Here is a 27291-nt window from a genome sequence, read left to right on the forward strand (position 1 = left end):
ACATTACTTCACCATCCAATTATCCCAAATTAGTTCCAATCGTGTTAATTATACACAGAAGTATGGCATGAAGAATTCATGTTTTTCTTCAAGTAAATCTGTCTGCTTAGACGTATTTCTGAGATTCGAACGCCGGCGCCATCAATACAAACCACGCAAAAGACATCCCTCGCCAGAAATGACACTCTGAACATATTGCTACGGCGACTTCATAGGCAAAGTCCATCTTCCAAAATATTATTTGTGCTCAAATGCTTTTTTTGCCAAGCAGTGCATGAACTCTAGTGTTTTCGTCATTTCACATGTTAGAGATTCTTCTCCAATTGATATATTTTCGCTTCCTACCTCAATGATTGTGCTTTGTAAAGTCACCACCCTTGACATAACCATTGGTATCAGTTACCTGTGGCCGTCAAAAGTTTCGTATCTTCTATAGGCAATATATTAAACTATGATTCACTCAAAACAAAACGTGTATAATCAGGGTGCTTTTGATTTTGAATATCAAATTGGTAACGGCATGGATCCACGATAACTGTGAACATGGGTGAAATGTGATTTCTCGGCCACTGTCTGGATCGAGCATTGATTGTCAGGCCTGCTCTTGAACTATGGCTAAAGGTCGATGTTTTTGATCTTTGCCACAGGTTGCTGTTTATACCGGGGTTTATACATATTTCCCTTACACGTAACCATTCATACACAGGAAGGTAGAGACCCTAGAGTGATACTGCATTGCACTGACAAGGTAAATGGGAGATAGAGTGTGTGAGTGAGAAAACAGACTATAAATGTTACACGTCTCCAGAGTCAAATCATCATACTGTGTTTGCCTGTCCAATCTCCTAGGGATACGCCGCCGATAGTTTACTTCAATATCGCCCTCTTTAGTTAATACAGCAAAAGACATGTTTTGCCGTTTTACGCACTGGTTTGCGCCTACAAGATCACCAGACTATTTGGTCAAAGAAATAACTTATCAATATCTCGACGAAAAATGTCGCATCGATATTGGTCAAATCGTTGAACACCTAAAGTGACACGTAGTGAACATATATTGATGGACTTTTTACCAGGGATTCAACTAGGGGTTGCCCGACCCTTAGGATATAGTATACGCCTCGAAAGTAACTTAAACGTTTGCACACACCTTCCTCACAGATTTCAACCATTTCCTTTCAATATCAAGAATAAAAATTAGGGGTGACGGTGCAAATTTTTCTATTAGAGAAACAAATTCAATTTCCTGATATTCAGAGTTCAAAGGGTCCGCTATCCCCATCATGTTAACTTGATTGGGGGAAATCTCTTTTTTCATGTGTCAGCTAAGTTTAGTTTAAATGTTTTGTGTATCCGTCTCTCAAACGGTTTTGGAGATCACTATTTCAAGATCAAAACACGGTTACTCTACCCCACCGTGATCAAAATTAATAAACTGAAACAAGTTTTTTTAATTTTTTTCATTAAATGTCGTTTGTAACATCATCCCTGGTACACCAAATTCTGCACAAACCATAGCACGTAATGAAACACAAACCATAGCACGTAATGAAATAACTGAAAACACTGTAGGTCGTCTAGTCAGTCACGGTCATTCAATATTCCAATCTGCATTGCACAGACACTTTCAAATCTTCGTCATACGACATACAAAACTATTACATCACTTGAAGCTCGGTTTGCGCAGCCTTGACCTGATATGACCCTCGTCAGTGTTCCAATTCTGCCGTTTTTGTATCATATTCCGTTCGTCTTCCACGTACCTTCCGAGGAATGCATCGTCTACTTCTTATGTTCGCATTTTTGTGGAAGATTAGTTCAACTTTCGTAGTTGACACAAACCTAACGGGATCCCCCAGCTATGCGATCATGTGAATATAAGTTGTTTAGCTGCCCATATCTACATCCCAAATAACCCCGTACAGGTAAACACTATACAGTCCAGTGTACTTTCTGCAGGTGATCAGTTTCTGTTGGTATAGATATGCCATAGGTCAGGGTTCACACTCGGCTATTTATCGGTCTGTGGATCATTTGACAATAGACCACGTGCAATCACAATGCCCTTACGCCTTTACGCTCTAACGGCCACACACTGACAACCGTCTCTTCCCCCACCCTAGCAACAAGACCCTATTGTCTTCCTTTCATCAATTTCTGTATCAGTCTAGAGAAGTATTACCTGCGAAAACACTGTCTTGTTGTGATAAAACTTTCTCCAATGTTGTTGACATCAGCATTCTTTGTGTCAAAGCAGAAAATGAAAAGCAGAGGGCAACATTTTCTCATGACTGGACGATGAACTCAAAGCAACACATTTGTAGCGTTGAAACTCATAATTAGATAATCGCATTACATGGAGGTAGTTTGGATTGATCTTCAAGTTCACAATGACTCTCAACACAGTAGCTGTAACTTTAATTTTAGATGAGTTGTTTTTACTAGTTGTGTTTTAATGTCAACCTGGTCATCGAAGCATGTTAAGAATATCCAGCTTGTCAACTCAGTCTGTACATGTGTAAACTACATTTTATTGTTGACAGGGGAATTATGGTCCGGACTAGATTTCAAATGTAAACATTATAACTGTACAATTGACCCGCATAGATGCTTCGTTGAAAAGCTAAATAGTTGGTATTTCAAGAATTTGCAATTGACATAAAAAACAAAAATAGCGAAAAATCATCAAAAGTTACAGCTAATGGCCCTTTAAGTATTGATTTACTATTGACGATGACATACGTGGAAAATCCTTACAAAGCTAAGTCTTCTTAAAGAAAGTAAAAAATTGAGGGTTACAGTCTGAAAGGTTCAGGGGCAGCAGACAAGCAAATTCTGACAACCTTTATCGAATAGAGGTTTGCGAATATACTGTCCAAAGGTATTTCGAAGAAAATGAAAATTTAGCGGTAACATTAAAGTGTCTTTTCACAGCGATTGCAAATTATCCCCTCCTTCACGGTATTTTATTCTCACTGTGGAATTAGGCCTACCTTTGTTCCCATTCCCCTCACAAAAGCTCCCCACGATGGACCTCCGACACGCCCCCGCCCCGCTCGGCCATATGATGACTTCAAATATCTCTTGTTAAGTACGCGATCAAATATTGACACATCGGCTAGTATAAAGTGTTAACAAAGGGCAACTTTACTCCTAAGTGAAGAATTTCTAAAACTCTTTTATACTAGTATTACTTTTATTTTGAGTATCTTCTTTTTTAACTCAATCGCCTACTATAGTCAACTGGATGTTGCATTAGCTCTACCTGCTTTGAAACCTGTATCATTCAAACCGTAAAGTAATATTTTGATACGATTGCACTCTTAGCGATAAGAGCTTTAACTTTCCATAGTTACATCAACTTTGTTCTGGATCGCACGTACAACATTTTCCCGCCCAAAAAGTGTTAAAATACAAAGTATTAGCCTTGCACACAATATGCATTACTGTTGACGAGTGCATTCTGGTCCAAACCACTGAGAATTTGGTCTTCATCAACAATAACATTTAACATTATACACACAAAGGTTGTGTTGACAATTTGGAGACTAAGAACTTCGACAAAATTTGCAGTCGAAAGAGAAGCCATAAACAAAAAAAGAATGGAATAAAATTGCAGTTACAGTCTGGAACGAGTCTCTTTGATACTCCGTGGGGGAACATAATAGATTCAGGTTTTCCTATTACGCCACAATTCATCGTTGGAAAACTCTCTTTACTCAATTGAAACAAAACATGTTTGCATCAAATTGAGTAATAAATTGATCACGGTGAAAAAAAGTTTGGTACTTTGTGTTCATATCGTGAACGACTATATCGTCCAGGGTATCGCATTACGAACAAAAGCCCTAAGTTACTCACTATGCGAGAAAAGCATCATGGAACCTGTAAGGAGACTATCAGGGATCAAGGTGAGAAACTGAAGAAGAGCCGAAAGTTACAGCCATGTATCTACAGTCCAATATCTCAAAGGCCATCTTCTGAAGTCAAGTGTAAACTTACACGAAGTAGGTGGATACAAAAAGTAACACTGTAGAATCATTATAGCGAAGCCGACGACTTACGCATCTTTTCGTCGGAAGTCGACACTGATTTTGTTATTGGAAACTTAAACAGGACAGCGATGAATTACGACCAAATTAATCGTCGCTAATGCTAATATTTACGACTTTGGCTATTCACAATTTATTACACTGACCATATTCATTGTGTCTCGCTGAATGAGACTACCTCGTCGTGCATGACCGATTATTTACGTCAAAATCGATACAAAAGCCCAACACAACACTTATAGTTCCTGGCTCTTTTATCGACCATTATGGACAATGAGTGACATAGAATTGCGGATGCTGGTTTGAGCTATGGAAACATTTGTTTCGTCATGGATGTCACTGATAGTCAACGGACGTCTTCGTATGAAATTATTCACAGTATGTCAACATCAAGTCATTTTAAAACAATAAATAAGTTATTTCACAATGCTTCAAAACGAGAATTTTCGAGGAGCAGGTTACGATTGTATGTAAAGATGGATGAAAACCTTATAATCTAAAATAGATGATAACCCCTCCCCCTTTTGAAAGGACTACCTCTCGTAAAACATGCGATCCTTCTCAAGTCGGTGCCAGCTTTATGTATACGATACCGTATACAATACAGGAATAATTGATGACAGTATTGTCACATTACTGAAAGGTACAAGTCTTCTGCTGCCGTGGAAAATTTCACACTCAGAGTCAATTGCGTCGCGTGGACGAAACATCCCTACCAGTTTGTCCTTTCTGGAACTCAAGTATGAAGTGAATGTTAACGATGTCGACGACAAAGTTCATTTTTTGTACACTGTTCATCCGTCTGACACTGTATGTACCCCTGGTGGCAGGTAAGTTGTGACGAAGTTTTCGGAGAAATATTATACTGAAATGAAGACAAAACCTTTGGAAGCTTTGATTACTTTGAGTACTTATGTTACTATCCCAGGGCCTGGACCTGCTTTCCCACTTAACCGTTCTTACTGACCACAAGTTCGTATCTTCAATAGATGTACATACATACATACATACATACATACATACATACATACATACATACATACATACATACATACATACATACATACATACATACATACATACATACATACATACATACATACATACATACATACATACATACATACATACATACATACATACATACATACACACATACACACATATATACACACACACACACACACACACGCACGCATGCACGTATGTACGTACGTACATACGTACGTACATACGCACGTACGTATTCGTTTGACAAAGGTGAGTAATGAGTCGAGTTACAGCAGGTATATCAAGAAACAAATCGAATGTGTGGTCTTGGGCTTTTTCAGACGGGATTCAAGAAATTAGAGGACGCAAAGAAGAGGAAATTAATTTTTTCATGTAAGAGTCACAAAATCTGCGTAACACTTGCCTTTGCCGCGTAATCAAATGTTTGCATATTGTGTCATTTTATCCTGAAGTTGTATCGACGATAAACCAAAGAGAAGAAGCAAGCAGTACACACATACATGACTTTGAATTAGTTCATAGACAATCATCGACCAAAATTGACCTTGATATGCCCTCTTCGTGACCTACATTGCCATGGTTGATAAGGTTAAGAGAAAAAAGCGGCGTATTTTTCTGAAATTCAAGTCAAGTTGCATTGTGATACGCTTAAACATCCGGGACGTCGAGTCTCGAATGTATCGGCAGAAGTTTCGACGAATTGTATATTATTACACCTTTTTTTAGATAATGTTTTAGATAATTGAGATTTCATCCTGCATTGCCAGTTAAATTACAAAACTTCTAAACTGAAGAGAAACTAATCAATAGCTCGAGAATCTCCAACATTTTTCACTCATGTCGATTGCCAGGTGCACAGACTGTGTCCTGTACGTGTTCGGGACCCCCTCATGTACAGACCAATATCCCTATGAGTGTTCGGGACCCCCTGTACAGACCAATATTAACTCTGCTATATTGCCGTAATCAGTCACAAGTCACATATATACGCGTAACTTTAAGTGTTATAAAGCATTTTGGAAGATTTTAGCGCTACCGGTCTCCTCGCCCACACACGGGTCTTGTATAAGGATGTCTGTCTGCCTGCCTGTATGTTTGTCTGTCTGTCGAATGGCTTATCCACTCGTCAACCCGCCTGCCTGCCTGTCTGTTTGCAGGTGTGCTCATCCACACTGTCCGCCTAGATTTTTCGACCATTCGTTCTGTCAGTCCGTCGCCTGGGTTGGCAAAAACGATTTTGTCTCAAAGTTATGAAATAAAGGGACAAGAAATCGTGGATTGTTACAATTGAAAGAGTTTTAAAAGATATCATTCACCCTTTGATTCTTTGCTCACACTGTGCTTAATCAACAAGTCTCTTTCAAACGTCGTAGTGTATTGTTATATCCTGACATACATAAGAAGCATTCCACTGTGATTGAACTGAAATCGATTACACGCCATGGCGACGATCTCTGCGGTCAGAAAACCGATAAGTCAGACATGGAATAGCATTCTTTCACCGTATCTACATTTCAACTTTAAATCAGTACTCTGGTCCTCTGGAGACACTGCAACAAAACCGATTTAAGCGAACATAAATCGATTGACAGTTAGTTAAGACCCTCAGAAAATCACAAGAATAATAAAGCATTTCAGGAAAATTAAATCAAGATTTTGAACATAATAGATCATATGAGCTTGTAAGGTTACAGAGTGAAAAAGAAAATTACAAAACATATTTGGCCTTGACTTGTATATGACTATCAGACTGTGAGTATCAACTGTAATTTGGTCAACTCACAGTATGTTGTGACCAAGTTGTGACATCTCAACATCGTGATGACCTAACAAGATTGTTCGATTCATTTCTCTCTCTCTCTCTCTCTCTCTCTCTCTCTCTCTCTCTCTCTCTCTCTCTCTCTCTCTCTCTCTCTCTCTCTCTCTCTCTCTCTCTCTCTCTCTCTCTCTCTCTCTCTCTCTATATATATATATATGTATCATATATATAATGAAGCCGTAAAAAATTGTATATATTAATATCTGCATGTTTGCGCATCTCTGTATGGTAAGGCCAAAATAATAATCATTATTTTAAAGACAGCATGAAGTCTGAGATATTCATTCGAATGCTAATCGAGTTATGTACACGGATAAGACTGCCAGTACACTGTAAAAGTCATCGGCTAATAAGTCGTGAAGTAAATCGTTTTTTGTGCTCTTCGAATATAGTAATGGCAACTTCCATCAAGCCACCAAATCTCGAACGATAAAAGGAACTCTTTATACGCTTAGATTTACTGTGCCTCGGGAGGCAGGATCGTATCTGTCGCTAATAAATATTACAGGCAATTTTAAAGCTCAAAGGATAATTGAAATGATACCGTCACAATTCTTGCAGTTGGAAACTACAACCATGGGACAGACAGTATAACTAGTTGATTTTTATAATAAATTGTCTAAAAGTTTTACATGCTTAGGGTAGCACTTATAAAAACCGATTCTACAGACGCTGAACGTTGATCGTGGGGACGATAATCCAAATTTTCGGTCACACGGCAATGTCGGGAAATTGGTCACTCTAACTTGGTCATTTTAAGGTAGAATGCGCTTCGGGGACAGATATTCGGACTCTCAAACTTTCACACTTCTTTTCTAATCTACAACTTGTGGGGCCTCATTTTAAAACTATTGGTAAAAGAAAAATTTTACCGTGTTATTTTGTCGAAAATTGAAAATTGTATTTTTCTTCATAGAATTAACAAAGGGATGGCGGCCATTTTGAATTTCAAATATCGGTTAATCTTGGGTAATTTGTTTCTCTAGTACCAGAATTTGCACACGTCAGTAACCTCCGATTTCTATTCTTGGTTTTGAAAGAGTACGATTGACACATTCCTTAAGGAAAGTTTTGGCAGAAGTTAGTTTTGGCAGAAGTTAAGGTCTTTCACGTTCAAGGCGCATACCTTAATCGAGAATATCATTTTTCTCTTACGACTGAATCATGGTGTTTGTACAAGATTATTATCTGCTGTTTATGATTATAGACTATTTTTATCATTTGCTCTGTTTTTCAAGTATTTTTTTTTCTATTTGTGTCCGATATCAGTGCCATGCGAGCCTATCTATAGTATATTTAGCCCAAAAACTTACCACAAACATTAAGCTGAGTGAAACTTGTGAATTCCCCTATAATGTTAGACAATAGCACAAGCCTTTCAGACTCATGTGATAAAGAAAATCAACATTCGAGATGGGATCAAACTTTACTCATACGAAATATATCGCCTTATACATTGCATATTTTTAAGTCTTGAAATATGTTTACTCTTTCCTTAAACACAGCTCAGACGACGCCTGCACCGTGTGGCTTATTCTATCCTGGAACACTTTTCCCCGTTGACGAAGATGCATTCGCAAACACTTTGATCGCCGGAGGTTCATATTTCACTGGGCCCCCCTATCCGACATGCGTTGCCAGATTGGCGGCAGCAAGTCCCGGACCAGCCGACATCTTCTACGTAAAACCCGACAATGGAGAGGTAACGTCAGTGTTGCACATTTGAGAGATCGCGGCCAACCAAATAACCATTGTGAGAGTTCAATAGAGGAATTCGAAATCATAATTATGGTATTTTGTTGATTTTTTTACGGCTCTAAAATGAAATTTACCTATATTTCTAATCCATTGCAAAGTGCGTCAACCTCGCCACCGCATAGCTACGCACGCTATCCCACCAACAGATAGCTGCGTTTCGACAGCCAGTGTTTGAAGATTAAAAACCTCAATTCCAAAATGTTATGGCTTTGATTTCGAGAGAGATTTGTGAAGCTTCACAACTCCCCTGACTAAACAGGTACTGTAGTGACTGTGGGAGTACGTGTTCATACTGATATTTTCATGGCGGCCCATGATTTCGCCATGTATCACTTTGTAGTTCGACCGTGATTGAAGTCACTTCAAACTATTCCATTACTTACCTAATCCGTTCATTAAACCCAGTAAACCAACTGCTGTGGTCACGGACATTATTTAAATGTTAGATTTTATTGAAAAAAAAATTGGGGGCTGTGGAAATGTTGTAATTTCGTGATTTCGCGATTTCGCAAAACATCTATTTCGTTGTTCATCATAAGCCGGTTGGAATAAGTTAAATTTAGTTCGAACTTATTTTAAATTCTCAGTCAGAACAGTGAGTAAGCTCATTCAAAAAGGCTTGGCTAGTAAAACATTTGAATGAGATCGTGCGCTACGTCATTACCGAATAGATGACCGAATATGTTGAATAAAATACGCGTGTCATCTTCCTTGAGTACGGGGACAGTTGATGAAGCCGTATCGGTGTGAATAATGCATATTGCATGGAAAGTTTTCGTATTTTCATCGACCGGTCATCCTTTAACGGCTAGTTTTATGCACATATTTGCACTTCAACGAGTTTTAACATTGAAAACCACTAACCGTGGGCCACAGTTCAGCATGACAACACGTATACGTCCTAGCTGTTCAGTGCACTCACAATCACATCGATTGTGAACCTGTCAACTAGCGGCCGAGTGAAAGTACAACCTTACTGAACCTGTATGTACAAACCTGTTTGATTTACAGGGGACTGTCTACTGATTCTACAATATGTATATTTCATAAAATTAAAATGAATTTTCATTCACAATGTATCACATCCGAGTCAATGAATGAGCCGGACGGGGCGAAGGTTTGTAGAGCGACAGTGCCAGTCCGAGGGACGTAAATGTCGGGACTGTTTCAAACCGCGGATACGTGGTTACGTTAAGTGGTTATGTCGTTTCTACCACACTCATACATGTAGTTTACATGTTTGGAAAGTCAAAAAAGTACGTAGGTGTATGTCGAGAAGGCAGAATTTTGAAAGGTGAACTCTATCTCCACGTAGGTCTGGCAGCCATCGATGATACAGGACTCGCTACCAGGGTCCTAAATGCAGCTCCCTAAATGCGCCTGTAGCACCAAGTCTCGATCCGATGTCATATCAAAAAATCAAATGATGGAAATAGTAAAATCATAATCGACGTAGTACGTTCTTGTGCTAGTTGGGTCGTTTTCACAGCACATATGGTTTGGAGAAATAGAGAGCGCAAAACAGGGGCGCAGATCGATAGCGCAGAAAGGGAGCGCAGTTTGATAGCGCAGAATGGGAGCGCAGATTGATAGCGCAAATTGAAATGCGCTGGCGCAGTTTGGGGGCGCAGACTGCCGATTTCAGACCTCTCACATAGTTCATTTGCATCATGGCAATTTCCATTTTCAAGGTTGACCAAAAATTGACGCCACAATAAAGAGACCCCTTGGCCCCAGCAGCCAGACGGTCGAAATCACTAAACTAGTTTTATTGGTTTGGAGAGTTCGTTTATGTTGTTCTGAATATTTTTAATACAAAAAGTTGGTTGTTGCCTCCAGTCTAAAACAAATTGTCGACAAATAAGTAGCTCCATCATTATTTTGTCAATGCCATGGAAGGATCTGCAACAAGAACTTTTTCTCAAAGGGAGGTGGTGTCGTAAAAAGAGACTACGATACCGCTGCATGTGCTGTTTCAGCGTTTCACGGCAATTTTGACAAATTAATGGACACATAAGCCATTCTGCAGAAGCTATGGTTTCCTATTTCGTTAATGAAAACGGTCTTACAAAGTTTTTTTCTTTCACGGATGCTAAATATTTTCTTTCCCATGTATCAAAAATTAATTGTTCAATGCGTTTGCCACGCACTTTATATGCTACTCAAGCACACCCTTATTCTTCTTTCGCAATCACCTGTTACTTTTGTAAGATATAATGAATGGGAAATACGGAATATAATTACTAGAAACATTTAGCAATCTTTTCCTTTGTACAAAAATCAATTAAAAACGATGACTTCTAATTCAAATATTGAAATCTCATAACGACAAATTAGGGTTGCGGCAACCTTCGACAAATCACAAGACATAGTTTAGAGACAATGTGCTATGCAGATGACTCCCAGCTTTATGTTAGTATACTTGTTCTCATGCTTCTGCCCGCATTTCACAAATTGAAAATTGCATCGAGGAGATTCGTCAGTGGATGAGTAACAACATGTTGGCACTGAATGACAATAAGACAGAGGTTATAAGATTTTCCTCAAAGTTAAGCATTGAAATGTACAGGTTGTCGAAATCAGCATTAACTCCTCTCCTGTAGTTCGTAGCCTTGGTGTAATTCTAGATACATCAGCATCTATGTCAGCCCATATTAACAATATTTGTTAATCTGCTTCACTTGCTTTGTGGAAATTTGGTAAAATACGAAAACTTCTCGATAATAATTCAACCGAAAAATTAGTTCATGCATTTATTACATCCAGGCTCGATTATTGTAACAGTTTACTTTTTGGCTTACCAAATTATCAACTAAAGAAATTACAACTTGTTCAAAATTCTGCTGCACGTTTGGTTTCATCGACAAAGAAAGTAGATCATATTCAATCTGTACTGTATAGTTTACACTGGCTTCCTGTTCATAAGCGTGATGAGTTTAAACTTTTATGTTTAAATTACAAAGTTTTACATGACATTGCTCCTCTGTATTTGAAAGAACTTTTAAATATCCGTGTTCCTGGTCTCACCCTTCGGTCGACTGCTGAGGGTGCACTAAGTTTGCATCAGCCAATCGGTAAAACCACTTTTTATGGCTATAGATCATTTGCTATTTCAGCTCCACGGTTGTGGAATAAGCTTCCATCTGAGTTCCGCTGTTTTAACGACTACGATGTTTTTAAATCTCGTGTTAAAACTTACCTTTTTAAAGATTGTTTCACTAGAATTTTAATTTGTAATTTTTTTACTTTGTCTTAGTATGTTCAGCGCCTTGACATGTTGTTTTTACATGGAAGGTGTCTTTTTATTATTGTACTTGGGCCTCAGCCCAAGTACATTTGTTTTCATTCCGTGGGAAAAAACTCTGTAAGGTATAACCATTTCTGGCTGAGACCAGGGAGGGCAAAATGTCTTGGCTTCATCTTTCTTGGCATAATAAATGGCGTAATGATGTTAACTGAATGGAAGTGCTGCTCTCAGCCAGTCTTGAATAAGTGAGATGTGAATATTAATGCGTCTCTATCTGAGTTTTTGCCACAAAATCTTCTGAATATAATCAAAATGTGCATCGAAATGCAACATTAATGCACCCTCCGTTTCCTAGGCGATGGCACGACCCTTGCTACACCCACTGGACGAGCCAAAGTGGAGGGGTAATTTCAGTTTGGTTGAACAGGGGGGCTCGAGACCAGAATTTAACATTTAAACTTGAAACATGTTTAATCGCTGACAAGATGTGGACTAGTCTTAATCAAAGTGAAAGAGTGAAAAGGAAAGGTTTTATATCCCGGACACAATGAAAAACATTACGACTGGAAACTGTACCCCAGTTGAGAATAGTAATGCCCACAGCGATGGAGAACACTTATCCTTGAGCTGAGAAAACCAGACCATCATTTCGAAATAGAGCTGCAGATTCGAGAAGCTCGTTCAAAATAGCTAGGTACACCCAATAAAGGGGTGGTTTCGAGTTTTGAGGGCAAATTTCGCCTCCTTCATATAGAAATCGTACGTTTGTTTTCCAGGAGAACACACCATTTGACACAAAATTTGCATGTAAAGGGGTCGCCAGTAAGCACCTGGTCAAATCTGGCATAAGAAACAATATGAAATGTTGGGTAAAGCCAGTCCAAAATAACTGATTTGAACTTTTGTGTTTTGTAATTTATACCACTGCAGTAACATTACCTTTTTTTGACAACATCACACAATGTAATACGTTTTGAATCTGAATACTCCGACGTATTCTGTGTCTCCTTTGCTAAAAAATACGGTATGCCGATTACCATGTAAGGAGATGATGACGTCAAGACAGATTTGTAGTGCGTTTGGTCCTGGATGGTGCAGGAAGTTTTGTCAAGGTGGCTTGTGTATTTATTTCCTAAATGGAGAGATTAGGGTCGATCTAAACGAAGGCCGAAGAATGTTATGATACTCTAAGCGAGCTGAACTCTAACGCGAATGGTTGGATAATTTGGAGAATGTCTAGAATGGTCTCGTCTCATTAAGATTATTTGGCGGTCAGTATTGAATTTCAACTACGTCACAAGTTTGCGAAATGAGTATTCCGTCGAACGGTCAACGAACGATATTTTAGAAATCTGGAGACATGGCATATCGCATTTTTATTTTAGTAGTTTTTATTTTACAAAAGATTTAAGAAGCAATGATTTTGTCGAAAATTCTGAAAAAAATATAGGAAAATTTGATCGCGAACACATTTTCACGTTGGGGTCAACTAGCCCTGCGTAGGATGCTGTGTGTTCCGCTACAGCTAATCGCCCCGCTCACCATGTACCACAGCCCTGCAAAAGACCCGTACGTAGGGTCGGTGACTTCAAATCCTTTTGGGACTTGACGTAAAAAGCCAAATTACTGCCGAAATTCAGCGTTCTTGGTCCCAAGTCGTATCCCACCCTACCTCAGCTACTCGATCGCTTCCAAAAATGACAGTCTTTTATTCACTTCTCGTAAATAACCGTCGATGTCGGCAACTCTCTCGCTAGCCCTGCGTACGATGCTGTGTGTTAGCTGTAGCACATAGCATGCATCGTGCGCAGGGCTAGGGGTCGCAGCCATGTTGCCTCAAAACTTATTTCTGTCTGCACTCAAAACTCAAAAATGTCGGATATGAACCTGAAAAATCGATGCAATTTTGTCAAACTTCGGCGAAATTTCAGCCTATAGACAAAATTTCATCCAGGTAAGGTAAATTTACTGAAATTTGATCGACAAATAATCCTGAGCTTGAACGTGACAGCTCGCCTTCTCCGGGAAGTCAAGCATCCAGCTAGCTGCCATACACAGTTTAATTGACTACCTGGGTGATTGGCAGGTCGTGTCCAACGACGCATATGCAAAGCAGGCCAAAAGACAAAAGCCCCCAAAGATATTGACAGCTGGCCAGAGTCACCATGAATACGTAATGACGCTTCACTACGCAGAAACTGCGTAGTCAAGCCCTTCTTAACCGGTCAAACTCTCTCGGCATTTTCCCTCATGTGCACATACACAGTTGCCCATATGGCCAGGTTTATGAGATTGTTTTCAAGCGACGGCGGCAGACCGTACGGGGCTCTGGATATGAACCTACCGCCAGTGTAGCTGTAATAACTGTTGCGTTGTTTTTAGTGCCCACGGACGAAGTCCTGGGGGAGTTATAGGTTTGGTCATGTCAGTCCGTCGGCCGTCCGTCCGTCCGTTCACGCAGATATCTCAGACATGCCCTGGTCAATGTCTTTCAAACTTTGCACAAGAATAGTACCCAACCCCATACAGATGCACGTCGATTTGTTTCACAATGCGATCGAATTTGGCCGTGTTAGAGGACTTTTTAGTTTACACCTCCATAGACTCCCATGTATAAGGCCAAGAAAAATAAAAATTTAGTTTCTCATCGTATTCATATTGCCTAAAGGATGCAGTGACACAGTTTTTTGTCCCCACGGACGTCCAGGGGGCTTATAGATTGGGTCATATCCGTCCGTGAGTCCATCAGTGAGTCCATCGGTTCACGCAGATATCTCAGACATTTTGACAAAATATCATGTGACCTTGGTGACCTTTGACCTCAAATATACATTATTGTCCATAACTCAGTAACCACAAGTGCTAAACCTTTCATATTTGGTATGATGGGACACCTTATGACGCCACATATTGTACCATTAATTATGCGCATATCTTATTTTGAGCGAGCCAATAGAGCTAGAGGTCTGATTTTTGGTATATAGGAATAACTTAGCAATACAATTATTATGACAAAATCTGACGTGACCTCAATGACCTTTGACCTCAAATATATATATTTGTCCACAACTCAATAACCACAAGTGCTACATCCTTCATATTTGGTATGATAAGACACCTTATGACACCACATATTGTACCTCATTAATTATGCGCATATCTAATTTTGAGCGAGCCAATTGAGCTAGAGGTCTGATTTTTGGTATATAGGAATAACTTAGCAATACAATTATTTTGACAAATGTGACGTGACCTCAATGACCTTTGACCTCAAATATATATATTTGTCCACAACTCAGTAACCACAAGTGCTACACCCTTCATATTTGGTATGATGGGACACCTTATGACACCACATATTGTACCTCATTAATTATGCACATATCTAATTCTAAGCAAGCCACAGAGCTGGATGTCCGATTTTTGGTATATAGGGATAACTATAGGGTAGAAATCTAAATATGCCCACTAAATATTAGACATCTACCATCGAGAACAAAAGAAATTTGCTGTAATTTGAATATTTAAGGAGTTTAAGCAATTTCCACTATAAATAAAGAACCCCTGCCTCAAACTCCAAAAAAGTTGCTAGACATATTTTGCCGTTGTCATGCCATTGCTTCCTTTAATAACCAGTTAATCAAATGCCTAATTGACAGGAGGAAATTCAAGACCATATTTGAATAGCAGTATATATTGTCCTCAAAATTACTCTATCATGGCCCAAGTACTCATTGCCTTCAGCAATACTGCCTTGTTATTATTGTAATTATTAAATCATATTGTCAACTCCATGCATATTACAAACTCATATAATGATATAGATGATATCAAAATAGAGAAATTATAGAGCACGTCTTATATTACAATGTAACAATTAGATATACTGTAACTTTATTTTAAATTCCTATATTGACAATACCTATTTTTACATTGTAATATAACAATTCTTAACCATTATCGTCTTTGCGAAACTTAATCTCCTTTCAACACTTTCAATTCAGTTATATACCAGTACAAATCCGACAAACCTAAACTACGAACAGGCATCTCAGCACAGAGTGGTGATAGAAGTTTGGGATGGTGCCGACCCTGGCACGAAAAATTCCGTGAGCATTACAGTCAGAGTGAATGACAGAAACGACGACCCGAGTTTCGCTACATTACCGAACGCTCCAAACACGGTCTATGTCGACGAGGACGCCCCCAGTGGATCGTCAGTGTTCACAGTTGTCGTCAATGACGAGGATAATGACATCATCAACTACGCCATCCTGTCACAGATTCCTGCTGGTACTATGAAATTTGGCATAGGGGGAACAACAGGTCTTGTCACTACCATTGGTACTCTACAAGCAGATAACCCAGGCGCAGTGACGTCATACACGCTACTGATAAGGTATATACCACGATTTTTCATGACAACCCCTGCTTTCATCGCATCCGAAGAATTTCGTATCAATTATGATATTGGGCAAAATGGCGCCTTCTTTTGAAAAGTATTTGTCATAGGAGAGAGGATAATAGTTCTGTGTTGTTTGCCGTGTCCAAGCAATGCCCATATAAGGACATATTTAGACAACAGCTGCAACTTTGGACAAATTTACACTTTTGACATTGCAGTTTTATCTATTTGAAAGGTATTATTTATTTCGCACAATAAAGTATAGTTTTATTTTTTAGTCCGTGCCGTCGTAAAGAAATGCAAACATCTTCACTTGAAGGTGAATTTTAGGTACTATGTTGGTAACGCACAAGAATGTGTTGACAAGCTTTTTTACAAATGGTATAAAAGACACTAATGGTTGATTCGTAGAATTAATGGTGAAAAAAAACAAATATGAATGCGATGCTGTGTGCCTGTCTGAACTTAAAAGCTGCATAACACACATGCATTTTGGTAAGTTTTCAATTTAAATCTTTTGATCAGGGCAAGTGATGGATCGGAAACTATCTCCGAAAATCTCATCATTAACGTGCGTGAAGTGTACGATGAGCCGCCAACTTTTCTCAACAATCTCTATCTTGGAGAAATCAACGAAGATGTTGCATTCGGAACCAGTGTCACGTGGCCAGCCGCAATACCGAACGGCCCTGTCGATCAACTCACTGACCGCGATGCTGGTGATACAAATGATATGTTAACGTATTCTTTGAGCGGTATGTCTGACTTGCAACTGATAAAACTTAAAGGCAGAGATTTTGTGGCCAGGAAGCAAGTTGGAATTGACCGTTTGTGTGATTTTAATCCTGTATTCTCCTATGAAGGTTGTGTTTGAGATAACGCTGATAAAACTCTGCCACTTTAAAGCCCTCGATGACCAATTTATTATTTTGACAATTTCTTTATCTTTTGATATTTGATGTTTGACGATCTGCCGCGATTCTTTTAGGTGGTATGCACCTCGAAAGTAAACTTAAACTTTTGCTCAAATTTCCCCAAGGACTCTTTCAACACTTCACTTTCAAAATTAGGAATAAAAATCGGGGGGTCACCTTACAAAGTTTGGTAGAGAAACAAATTACCAAAGATCTACCGATATTTGAAATTCAAAATGGCCGCCACGCCTGTGTTAACTCTATGGAGAGAATAAAATTTTCGATTAACTTAGACTATAAAATGTTTTCTTACTCACAGAGCTTCAAAATGAGCCCTTACAAGTGGCAGATCAAAAAAGAATTGGAAAAGTTTGAGAGTCCGAATATGTCCCCGAGGAGCATTCTATAAGCCCAGACTCACTGAAGTACCTTACTTATGCAGCGTATATCATTGGCTAGCTTACTAGAGTATATGTTCTCTATTCGATCATTTCAGGTTCAGGAGCCAGTAAATTCAGCGTAGATGCCAATGGCAAAATAGCCACACTGAATGACTTTGACCTTGACAGTGGTGCAAGTGACCTCTACACGTTTACACTGATAGCCACGGATCAAGGAGGAAACACAGGGACTACATCTGTTAGCGTGACAGTGCTGCCAGTCAACGAATACCCACCTGTCTTTGATCCCGTTGTCTACAGTACAGTCATCTCCGAAAATGGTGGAACCGGTAAATATGTATTTACTTTTTAGTAACTTCAGATCAAGAAAGGACAGCAGTGATCTAAATTATGGTTTTATTCATAATATTATATATATCCTGTCAGCTTATAGAAAGGATATTTGGCTTGTCACTGAGAGCTTGGTCCAATCAAACTTCACTGTGACATAACATATAGCATAACTGACGTGAGTAGTCTAGAATATTCAGTCTGGAACAATAAACTAAATCAAACTTTGCCTTACTCAGGTGCAACTGTGGTTGACCTAGTCTGCACGGACCAAGACACTAGCGATACCCTGACACTATCTATCATCAGCGGTGATGATGCCTCTCCTGCCAACAAATTTGATATAAGTGGTACCTCTCTCATTACAAATGGAGTTCTGGACTACGAAGCGCTGACCGTAGACTTCTATATTTTGACGGTACAGGCCACTGACTCTGGAGGCAAAACAAGCACTGCCCAGGTGTCGGTTCAGGTGAGTGGAAAGTGTTTGAGCGAGGTGTCCAAAATGAAAGACAAAGCACTCAAAACACAGTTTCTTGTGTAAGCTGTCTTTAAAATTGATTATCTTTCGAACTTACTGCAGTACAGTGGATGCCTGAAATATTTTTAGTTATCCGTGAACAGAAATCTCGTGATATGAATTATCCCATGGAGTAAAGCACTCTGGCTCATCGAAAACTCATAATACTATACAAAGACTGTGTTCATATTACGTTTTTGGTTGAGTTGTCCGTGAACAAGATACTACAGACATGACGCAATTTCTCCATTAACATACGAAATTATCAAAGTTCAAAGCAGAGGTATTAGGGCCCAACAATTCAGATTGTCTGATGAAGTAAAACACTTTGGCTCATAGAAAACTCGAAATACCATACAAAGACTGTATCCATATTATGTTTCACTTTCCATGGGTTCTGAAGTGTGTTCATAACATTGAAATGTCTCTCCACGTCTCAGGTGAAAGGCGTGAACGAATTTACGCCATCTTTTCCCGGTTCACCGTACGCAGTGTCAGTATCAGAAGATCAAGCCATCGCTACGGCATTTTTTACGTTGCCTGTTGATGACAGTGACAGAGGAGATGATGGCTTACTGCTTCATGAAATCATCTCATTTTCACGTAAGTATACATTTTACAAGTTCACATCAGTAATGTATTCTTCCTCGTGTAAGTGTAGTGTACTTTATTCTCAAAGTATTGTGCGTTCAGACGAGAGGAATTCGTTCTTTTTCCATTTAAAAAAACATGACAAAACACAAGCAGTGTGACGTTCTGATGAACACTGGTCATCACATTTTTTATTCGTTATTCGTGTGTAATATGATTTTAATCGTTTTACAGCGACAAGTGGACAGAATATTTTCGCACTGAACGCAGCAACCGGTGATTTTACATTAAAGTCGAAGCTTGATTACGAAACACAGCAGACCTACACTCTGAGATGCAAAGTCAGTGATTCTGGTACACCACAGAGATCCGGCACAGTTGATGTTGTGATAGACGTTCTAGATGTAAACGACAATCCGCCGACTCTCGGAACAATAAACCCTGTTACTGTCCGAGAAGATGACACCGCTGGAACACTATTGGTGCAGTTTGATATCGTTGATCTTGATTCTGATGACGTCACCAGTTTCGATTTTACCATTGCTTCTGGAGACACTACTGAGTCCCTTGGTACAGTGGGAGTCAGCCAGTTTCAGTTGAACATTCCAAACAAACAACTTGAACTGAGGGATCCAATCCAGATTGACCCCGTTGACCGTGTTACCTACAACGACAGTTATACACTTGTGGTACACATTGCCGACGGGCCTGGACCTAGTGGTCAAACCGCTACAGCAACAGTTTATATAACCGTGGAACCTGTCAATGAGTATGACCCTGTGTTCGGAGCCACAGTGCCAGCTACTGTCACAGTAAGTTGTGTGTGCATAGTGCGTGAACAATTTCACCTATACTCACATAACCGAAGGCGTTCACAAGCTTTGGTGCAAACGACCTATGTAAACCTATTATCAGCGGCATTTGTACACCAAATACAAACAGACGGAAAGCAATTTGATGAAAGCCAACTTCACAAAAATTAATGAACAATACTTCACAAAGTGTTATGAGAGCCAATTTTAACGCGCTATTAATTATATAAATGTACAATGAACGGACTCTAACTGCAAATAATGATGATAGGGTTTTAATTATTCAATTAAAACTTTCTGTCTCGTTTCTTTCAGACAGTAGAGGACTTGCCCTATGGGACCAGTGTATTTTCCATCACTGCCACGGATGGTGACATAGGTTCACAGGGAGAAGTTGAGTATTCGATCATAGGTACGTGTTTTCTCAGGTCTGATTCAAGTTTTTCTTACGCTTTTCTCTAATTAATCACAAAAGTAATAACACTCATAATTTGTCCAGATTTTTCTGTAAAACTGAGGACAGACACAGATTCGGAAAAATTGTGACAATTCTTGAAATTAGGTATACTCACGATTTGCACCTGATTACTAGATACCAAAGGGGAAATCAATGTGGTTGTATCTACAATACATAGACGATGACGAGAGAGTAGATCTCAGTAATCCGTTAATATCTTAATAGTTTGATTCGTATGTTTCTGGTACGTTGAAATTTCCGGGTAATAGTTATGGTTTGATCATATCGTGTAGTTTGTTCCTCTTAAAGAGGTAATACTTTTTTCTTATTCACAGTTGCAATTGGTTCTTGTTTACTTTGATTGTCTTGCGATGTAGTTTACCTAATTCAATACATTAATTTGTTTCAGACGGGGATGCATACGACAATTTCGCCATTGACGTCAACGGTACCGTTACTGTCAAGAACGAAGTAGATTACGAACAGACCGGAAGTCCGGTTCTTCTTACCATCTTGGCCGAAGACAAAGGAGTTAGTCCAAAGCGTTCGGCTACCACCACTGTCACAGTCACGGTTACTGACGTCACTGGTGATGCTCCCATCGACTGTCCATCGGAAAGCATAGTAATTCAGCTGGTGGAAAACGTCGCTATATCAGGAGCTTTAGTAAGTCATCGATTTATAAACAGTACTGCTCGACCATTTACCGCCATGTATATATCTGCGTTTAATGCCTATCGCAACATTGCCACAAAACACAGCAATATTTTTCTGCAACATACCGATGTGTTTTTTTAGTGATCGACTCTGAGAAGAGTATAAAAAAACAGAGGAGACTTCCGAAAAAAAAAGCTTATGTATCGCTTCAGTTTGTAAAAATCGTGCAATAGAAATGCATGTTTGCTTCGATCATGGTACCCTTTGGTCTATATTGTGTGCGGACAGACCTGAGGACAGAGCAAGAATATTAAAAGATTATCATAAATTTTATTAGGATGATGGTTTTATCCAAATTGATATATCAACAAGGAAAATATTTTAATAATATAATTTGTCACCCCTCGTTTCTCATAGGTCGAAGATATTGACTGTATTGACCCGGATGGTTCGTCTCTTACGTATGACATCCCGTCACCCGTCACCGGGTTCAGCATTGATTCCGTGACTGGTGAAGTTACACTGTCCACAGGTATGTAAGTCAGAATTAACTTTGTATGATAGCTCTCTTAAATACTATTTTAATTGCTTATTTTCCCCTTGATAATATACCAGGTGCTACATTGTATCGAATCTGAAGTCGTCCGACCCATGGCGAGCAGTTAGTTCCAAGATTATGTACCACAATACGACATGTAACCGTCGTACGGTAGACCAATACTCGGTGTTCCTGTAATTGATTACTGATACTTTTCTTATTCGAACACGCGTTCCTGTAAAGCGAACATTTTTTTCCATCTAATGCAATGGAATGTCTACAAGAACCTCACCTCGTACACTAAATAATTGCGATAAAGCCAGCATCCCCAGACGTCTTCTTAAAAGAGACGAGTGTCACAACGTTTGAATATTGTGAGGTTTTATTGGTAACAATAATGAAATGCTTGACATAAAGGTGTAATAATAGCAAAGTTCTTAATTATCAGTAATTACGGTAATATTTTAATCCATTTACAACACTGATGCTGTATACAATTATCTTTCTCAATAACAATTTCTTATTCTAGGTGGCATTTGTGTTTGATTTAAGGAGCATTCGTTTTTTACAGGGAGGGGGTCGGTGGAAATCAGGGGGGTTGACTTTTACGAAACCGTTTTAGGGGGGTCAAATTTTACAATCAATGATATGAAGGGGGTCAAATTTTACAAAGGTTTGTATGGGAGTTATGGAAAAAACTTGACTTCGGAATTTCACTGAAATGTTGCTTGGTCCTCCGTACACAATCTATGAATAGTCTATGAGAAGCTATTAGGGTCGCCGTTTTTTGTGCATGAAAATTGAGGTGGTAACTCTTTTTCTTGCAAACACTTTTAAAGGGCCTAATTTTTCAGCCCAGGCCCATAGGGTATGAAGGGTTAATGAATCAAATCTGATTGGGGAGGGGGGTCACATTTTACAATTGATGAATTTGGGGGGTGTCAAATTTTAGAAATTTGATTTGGAGGGGGTCGCTTTTTACATTTCATTTGTCGCTCAAGTTCCACCGACCTCCTCCCCGTAAAAAAACGATTGTTCCCTCAAAGCAAACTAAAGCAAATGATGGTTTCCTGTCAGACACATATTCTAGTTGCATAATAGTGTCACGTGATTATAACCTTTCGTGTCTGTGCAAGGTACACGTGGCAAGGTACAAAGTCAAGGTTGGGTGTCACAACAGTTATGCGTGGGACTCTTTGTAGAAATTATAAAATTTGTCCAAGAAGGTGTAAGAGATATTATTTCAATGATTCTGATTTCCTTACAGCATTGGATTATGACGATCCTGCCACGGCCAGAGTTTACACCCTGGAGATTTCTGTAACTGACGGAACGGAGACAAGATTCTTGACAATAACGGTGAACCTACTGCCTTTCAACGACTTCGTTCCAACCCTCGCCGATTTTGATGTCACCATTCAAGAGGATGAAACCGTTGGTACGGTGATAGGGGACGCGTCCGCTCACGCAACCGACGGCGATGAAGAGACCCACGGTATTTCATCTTACAGTAAAATTTCAGGTATGCATACGGCATCTCTAATACCTGCGATCCTTTCCCATTCACACATGCATGAAATTACGTGAAAGCAAAGCTGTATGATTCATACAGATGTTAAAAGGTTGGCCAGACATTGGTCGGATACTTGCACCAATATTTTGCAATGTTACCACTGATATGCATGCCTACGTAAAAACACACTTTCACTGTTTTCTTGAGATATCATTGGGCACAGATATTGTCGGACACACGCTACACATTTCATCGCTGCGTCAATTACATATTCTTTTACCAATACACAGCTGTCCCAGTATCAGGAATGACAAAATTTGCCCTGGATCCAACCACTGGTGAAATCATTCTCACCAGTCCCCTAGACAGAGAGGTCGAAGACAACTATCAGCTTATTCTCAAAGTTATCGACGGTGGCGGCCAATCAGCAACTGCCACGTTATCAGTTACTGTGAGTGATGTCAACGACAATACACCACAGTGCCTGGCAACGGCCTTCAACGTAGAAGCGCTGGAAAACATTGGTGAGTGAGTCTAAAGTTAAATTTCAATTGTATCCCTAACATAAAAATACATGTCATTCGATTTATTCAATGTGTAATCACTAAAGAATCACAGTGATTAGCCGATACTTACATAAACACTTTGAATGAGAAAATGGTTTTATTCATTTGTGACAGCTGTTTACACCACTACATTAATGTACTCTCTTGTGATAAAAGTCTAAGGTTTTGTTGACTTTGTTGTTACAGCGTTTTAGCCATTCAACTCAGGACTGAACTGTATTACAGTACGCATACTCCCCGACTTTAAGTGCTCTACAATGAATTATCAACTTGGGGCTTTGTGTTGAACAAAATTAGAGTTTCAACAGAAATTTCAAGCATCCTCATTCAGATTCCCGATGTGTTGGTTTGTAAATGCGTATTGCAGCAAATGTGTTCTTCAAATTTACAAGTTGTAATTAAATTGTTAGGCTGATTAAGCATTTCAGCATTATAGAGGGATGCGCTGAGTTTAGATCCGCTGGTTATTAGCAAGAGAAAAAGTGATGGTTATCTAAATACTAGGAGGTGTTTTTCTGCCAGGTTTCTTCTGTAAAAACATTCACAATAAACGTTTGAACCATCGACTTGACATAAAAGTGCCATTGGAATTTTTGCCAGTCAGTGTCGATTTTTCTACCAAGCTCCAATGAAATAATAATCTGTATTATATCTATTATTTCTTTGAAACGCTTAGAACAAGCATTAAGATAGGGCTGCCTAACGCTTAGAACAAGCATTAAGATAGGGCTGCCTAACGCTTAGAACAAGAATTAAGATAGGGTGCCTAACGCTTAGAACAAGCATTAAGATAGGGCTGCCTAACCACAGGGGCTCACAAATGGCTATATAAGTCAATATTACAGCGTTTTTCTTTCTTTTTCAATGTTACAAATAAACTAGCTGAGCCTGAAGAGCACAACACTTGTGTAGCTGTATTTTGTGTAGCTTGTATTGGCATGTATAGTGCGCCCTCAATAGGGAGTGTGATCATATGTAAATGCGACCTTTAGTTCCGTGACCTCTAGCCATTCCTACTTCCTGTCCTCGCTATGCTTACTGTACTAGTACAGTAAACACAAATACGTCAGTAAACACAGCCACGTCTGTACGCATGGCCGGCCATATGGAGAGGGAAGTAGGCATGGCTAGAGGTCACGGAACCAAAGGTCGCATTTACATATGATCACACTCCCTATTGAGGGCGCACTATACATGCCAATACAAGCTACACAAAATACAGCTACACAAGTGTTGTGCTCTCAGGCTCAGCTAGTTTATTTGTAACATTGAAAAAGAAAGAAAAACGCTGTAATATTGACTTATATAGCCATTTGTGAGCCCCTGTGGTTCAAGTCGGTGAATTTAAACCGGTGTGCGGGTATAAAAGCCCCTAACTTATTGAAAATTCATAATGGCGCTTGAGTGACAACTGGCAATAGCTAGGTAGACCGCTCCGTGAAAATTGGCCTAACCGATTCTCAAACATATATTATTGGCATACCATGAACATAGACTGTTTCATAAACACCTAGGCCATACAGGTATCTGCAAAGTTTCACAAAGTTTTTTAAAACTACGATGATTAGGGGAAAAATCGCTTTCTGAACAATGGGAATGGCCCTCAGGAGACAGTCGTTCCATGATTCAAACAATTGTCAATCATTCGGTGACGCGCAGAGGCGTAAACTGGTCAAACATTTGCTGTGCATACGAGAACAATTACGATGTAAACAAACTATATGTAAACTTAGACTTATATCAGCAGGCGAAGGGTGAAAACTTTGTGTTGCCATCAACTCTTTTGCTAGCGTTTATGGTGCAATTATATCACGAAAGTGAACCATATTTAGACGTGACTTAGCAAGAGGACTAGTCCGTAAGCTTACTCGTAGTAGGATGTTTTCTAGCGAAAAGCGCGTAAACAGAGTCCGTAGTTTGCACTGAGAATGGCATCGAAAATAACCATCAAAACATGGCGGTAGCCTCCATGATCAATTTAATTATTGTCAGTCGAATTATTGGTCCGTTAGTGGGAAAATCACCACACCACATCAAGGATACCACAGAGTTTGTCAATAAAATGAAGAACAAAGTCATCCCACCAGACTACACAATTGTTTCTTTTGATGTCAGTGCCTTGTTTACTTCTATACCCACAGACAAGGCTTTAAAATGTATCCAGCAACGATTACAAGATGATGACACCCTTCAAAATAGAACCACGATGTCAACTGCCAGTATCTGCAAACTTCTAGAATTCTGTCTCGACAACACGTTTTTCGTTTACAACAGCAACTTCTATCGTCAATGTCATGGTGCTGCAATGGGTTCACCGATATCTCCCATAGTCGCCAATCTCTACATGGAAATGTTTGAAAACGAGGCTCTTGCCAATATAAACACCGACCTGGCACCTCTCTGGTGGTACAGATATGTTGATGATACCAACACAGCAATAAGGAAGGACAAAGTAAAAGAGTTCCATGATTACATCAATAGTAGAGATAGCTGCATACAATTCACCATGGAGCAACCAGAAGCTGATGGAAGCATCCCTTTCTTGGACACCAAGTCACTCCATTAATTGACGGCAAGGTGAAGACCACAGTGTACAGGAAGCCAACACATACCGATCTATATCTACAATGGAACAGTAATCATGCACTAAATGCAAAGTTGTCAGTACCAAGGTCACTGTTTAACAGGGCTGAAAACGTATGCACAAATCAAGAAGACAGAAGAAGGAATTTGAACATATAAGCCATGTTTTAAAACAGAATGGTTTTCCGACATGGGCCAGATCAAGGTCAAGTACCATCAAATCGACCAAAGACAAGCAAAGAACCATCAACCAGGAACACAGTAACAGCAAAGGTTTCATCGTAATACCATACATCGAAGGCACCAGTGAAAGAATCCGAAATACACTACAAAAGAGAGGAATACAGACATACTTCAAAAGCAGCAACACACTTCGAGATATCCTGGTCAAACCCAAAGATAAGAATAAGAAAGAGAACATGAAAGACGTCATCTACCAAATAGATTGTGCAACACCGGGGTGCAATGCCTATTACATAGGGGAGACCAGTAGACCTCTTAGGGAACGCTTTGAAGAACACAAGAAAAAATATCAATCAGCTATCCGACAACATATTTCAGAAAGTAAACACAAACCTCCAGAATTGTCTTCTTTGTCAGTCAAAGTCATCGATAAAGAACAACACGTGGACAAAAGAAGATTATTAGAGGCCATGTACATTAATGTAAACAATCCACCACTCAACGCCAATGTTGGAAAATATGAGATCCCACCCATCTATGGTGACATTCTGAGAGTCAGTGGACAGTTCAATGTCCACACTTAACACATTTTCTGTGACAATGAAACGTTTTCACACCTCAAGTTTGTTCACACCTCCAGCTGTTTAAATGCCTGCATTTGGATCTTTCTGTCAGATCAAGTGTGGACACTGATGAAGGACAAGTGATTTGTTCGAAACATGTCTGTTTTGCTAATTCACAGTGGAAGAAGAGAACTGTTCTGTGTTTCGAAGAGATCCACGTTTTCAAAAACTTCCCCTTCCAAATCTACGGCCGAACTTGACGGTACTGAACAGTTGTTTGGGATATATATGCTGGCCCCGAAAACGGCCGTATGTACACGTGTTTTTACACGTGGAAATGACATGTCGTGTTCGGAGGGCTGGTACTAGTA

The 27291-nt window shown here is 39.4% G+C and overlaps 2 protein-coding genes across 3 annotated transcripts in view; both read left to right on the forward strand.

The window, feature by feature from the left end:
• LOC139135890 (actin nucleation-promoting factor WASL-like) overlaps positions 1–27291 on the forward strand; it is a 570409-nt gene that overhangs the window by 60629 nt on the left and 482489 nt on the right. The window lies entirely within an intron of this gene.
• LOC139135857 (protocadherin Fat 4-like) overlaps positions 1–27291 on the forward strand; it is a 107351-nt gene that overhangs the window by 35157 nt on the left and 44903 nt on the right. The window contains 5 exon segments of the mRNA XM_070703606.1: positions 20176–20272; positions 20727–20983; positions 21392–21506; positions 22780–23034; positions 23316–23549. Of these exon segments, the coding sequence (XP_070559707.1) occupies positions 20176–20272; positions 20727–20983; positions 21392–21506; positions 22780–23034; positions 23316–23549 (958 nt within the window).

The sequence above is a fragment of the Ptychodera flava genome, chromosome 6 (assembly GCF_041260155.1).
Source record: "Ptychodera flava strain L36383 chromosome 6, AS_Pfla_20210202, whole genome shotgun sequence".
In the NCBI taxonomy this organism is placed as follows: Eukaryota; Metazoa; Hemichordata; class Enteropneusta; family Ptychoderidae; genus Ptychodera; species Ptychodera flava.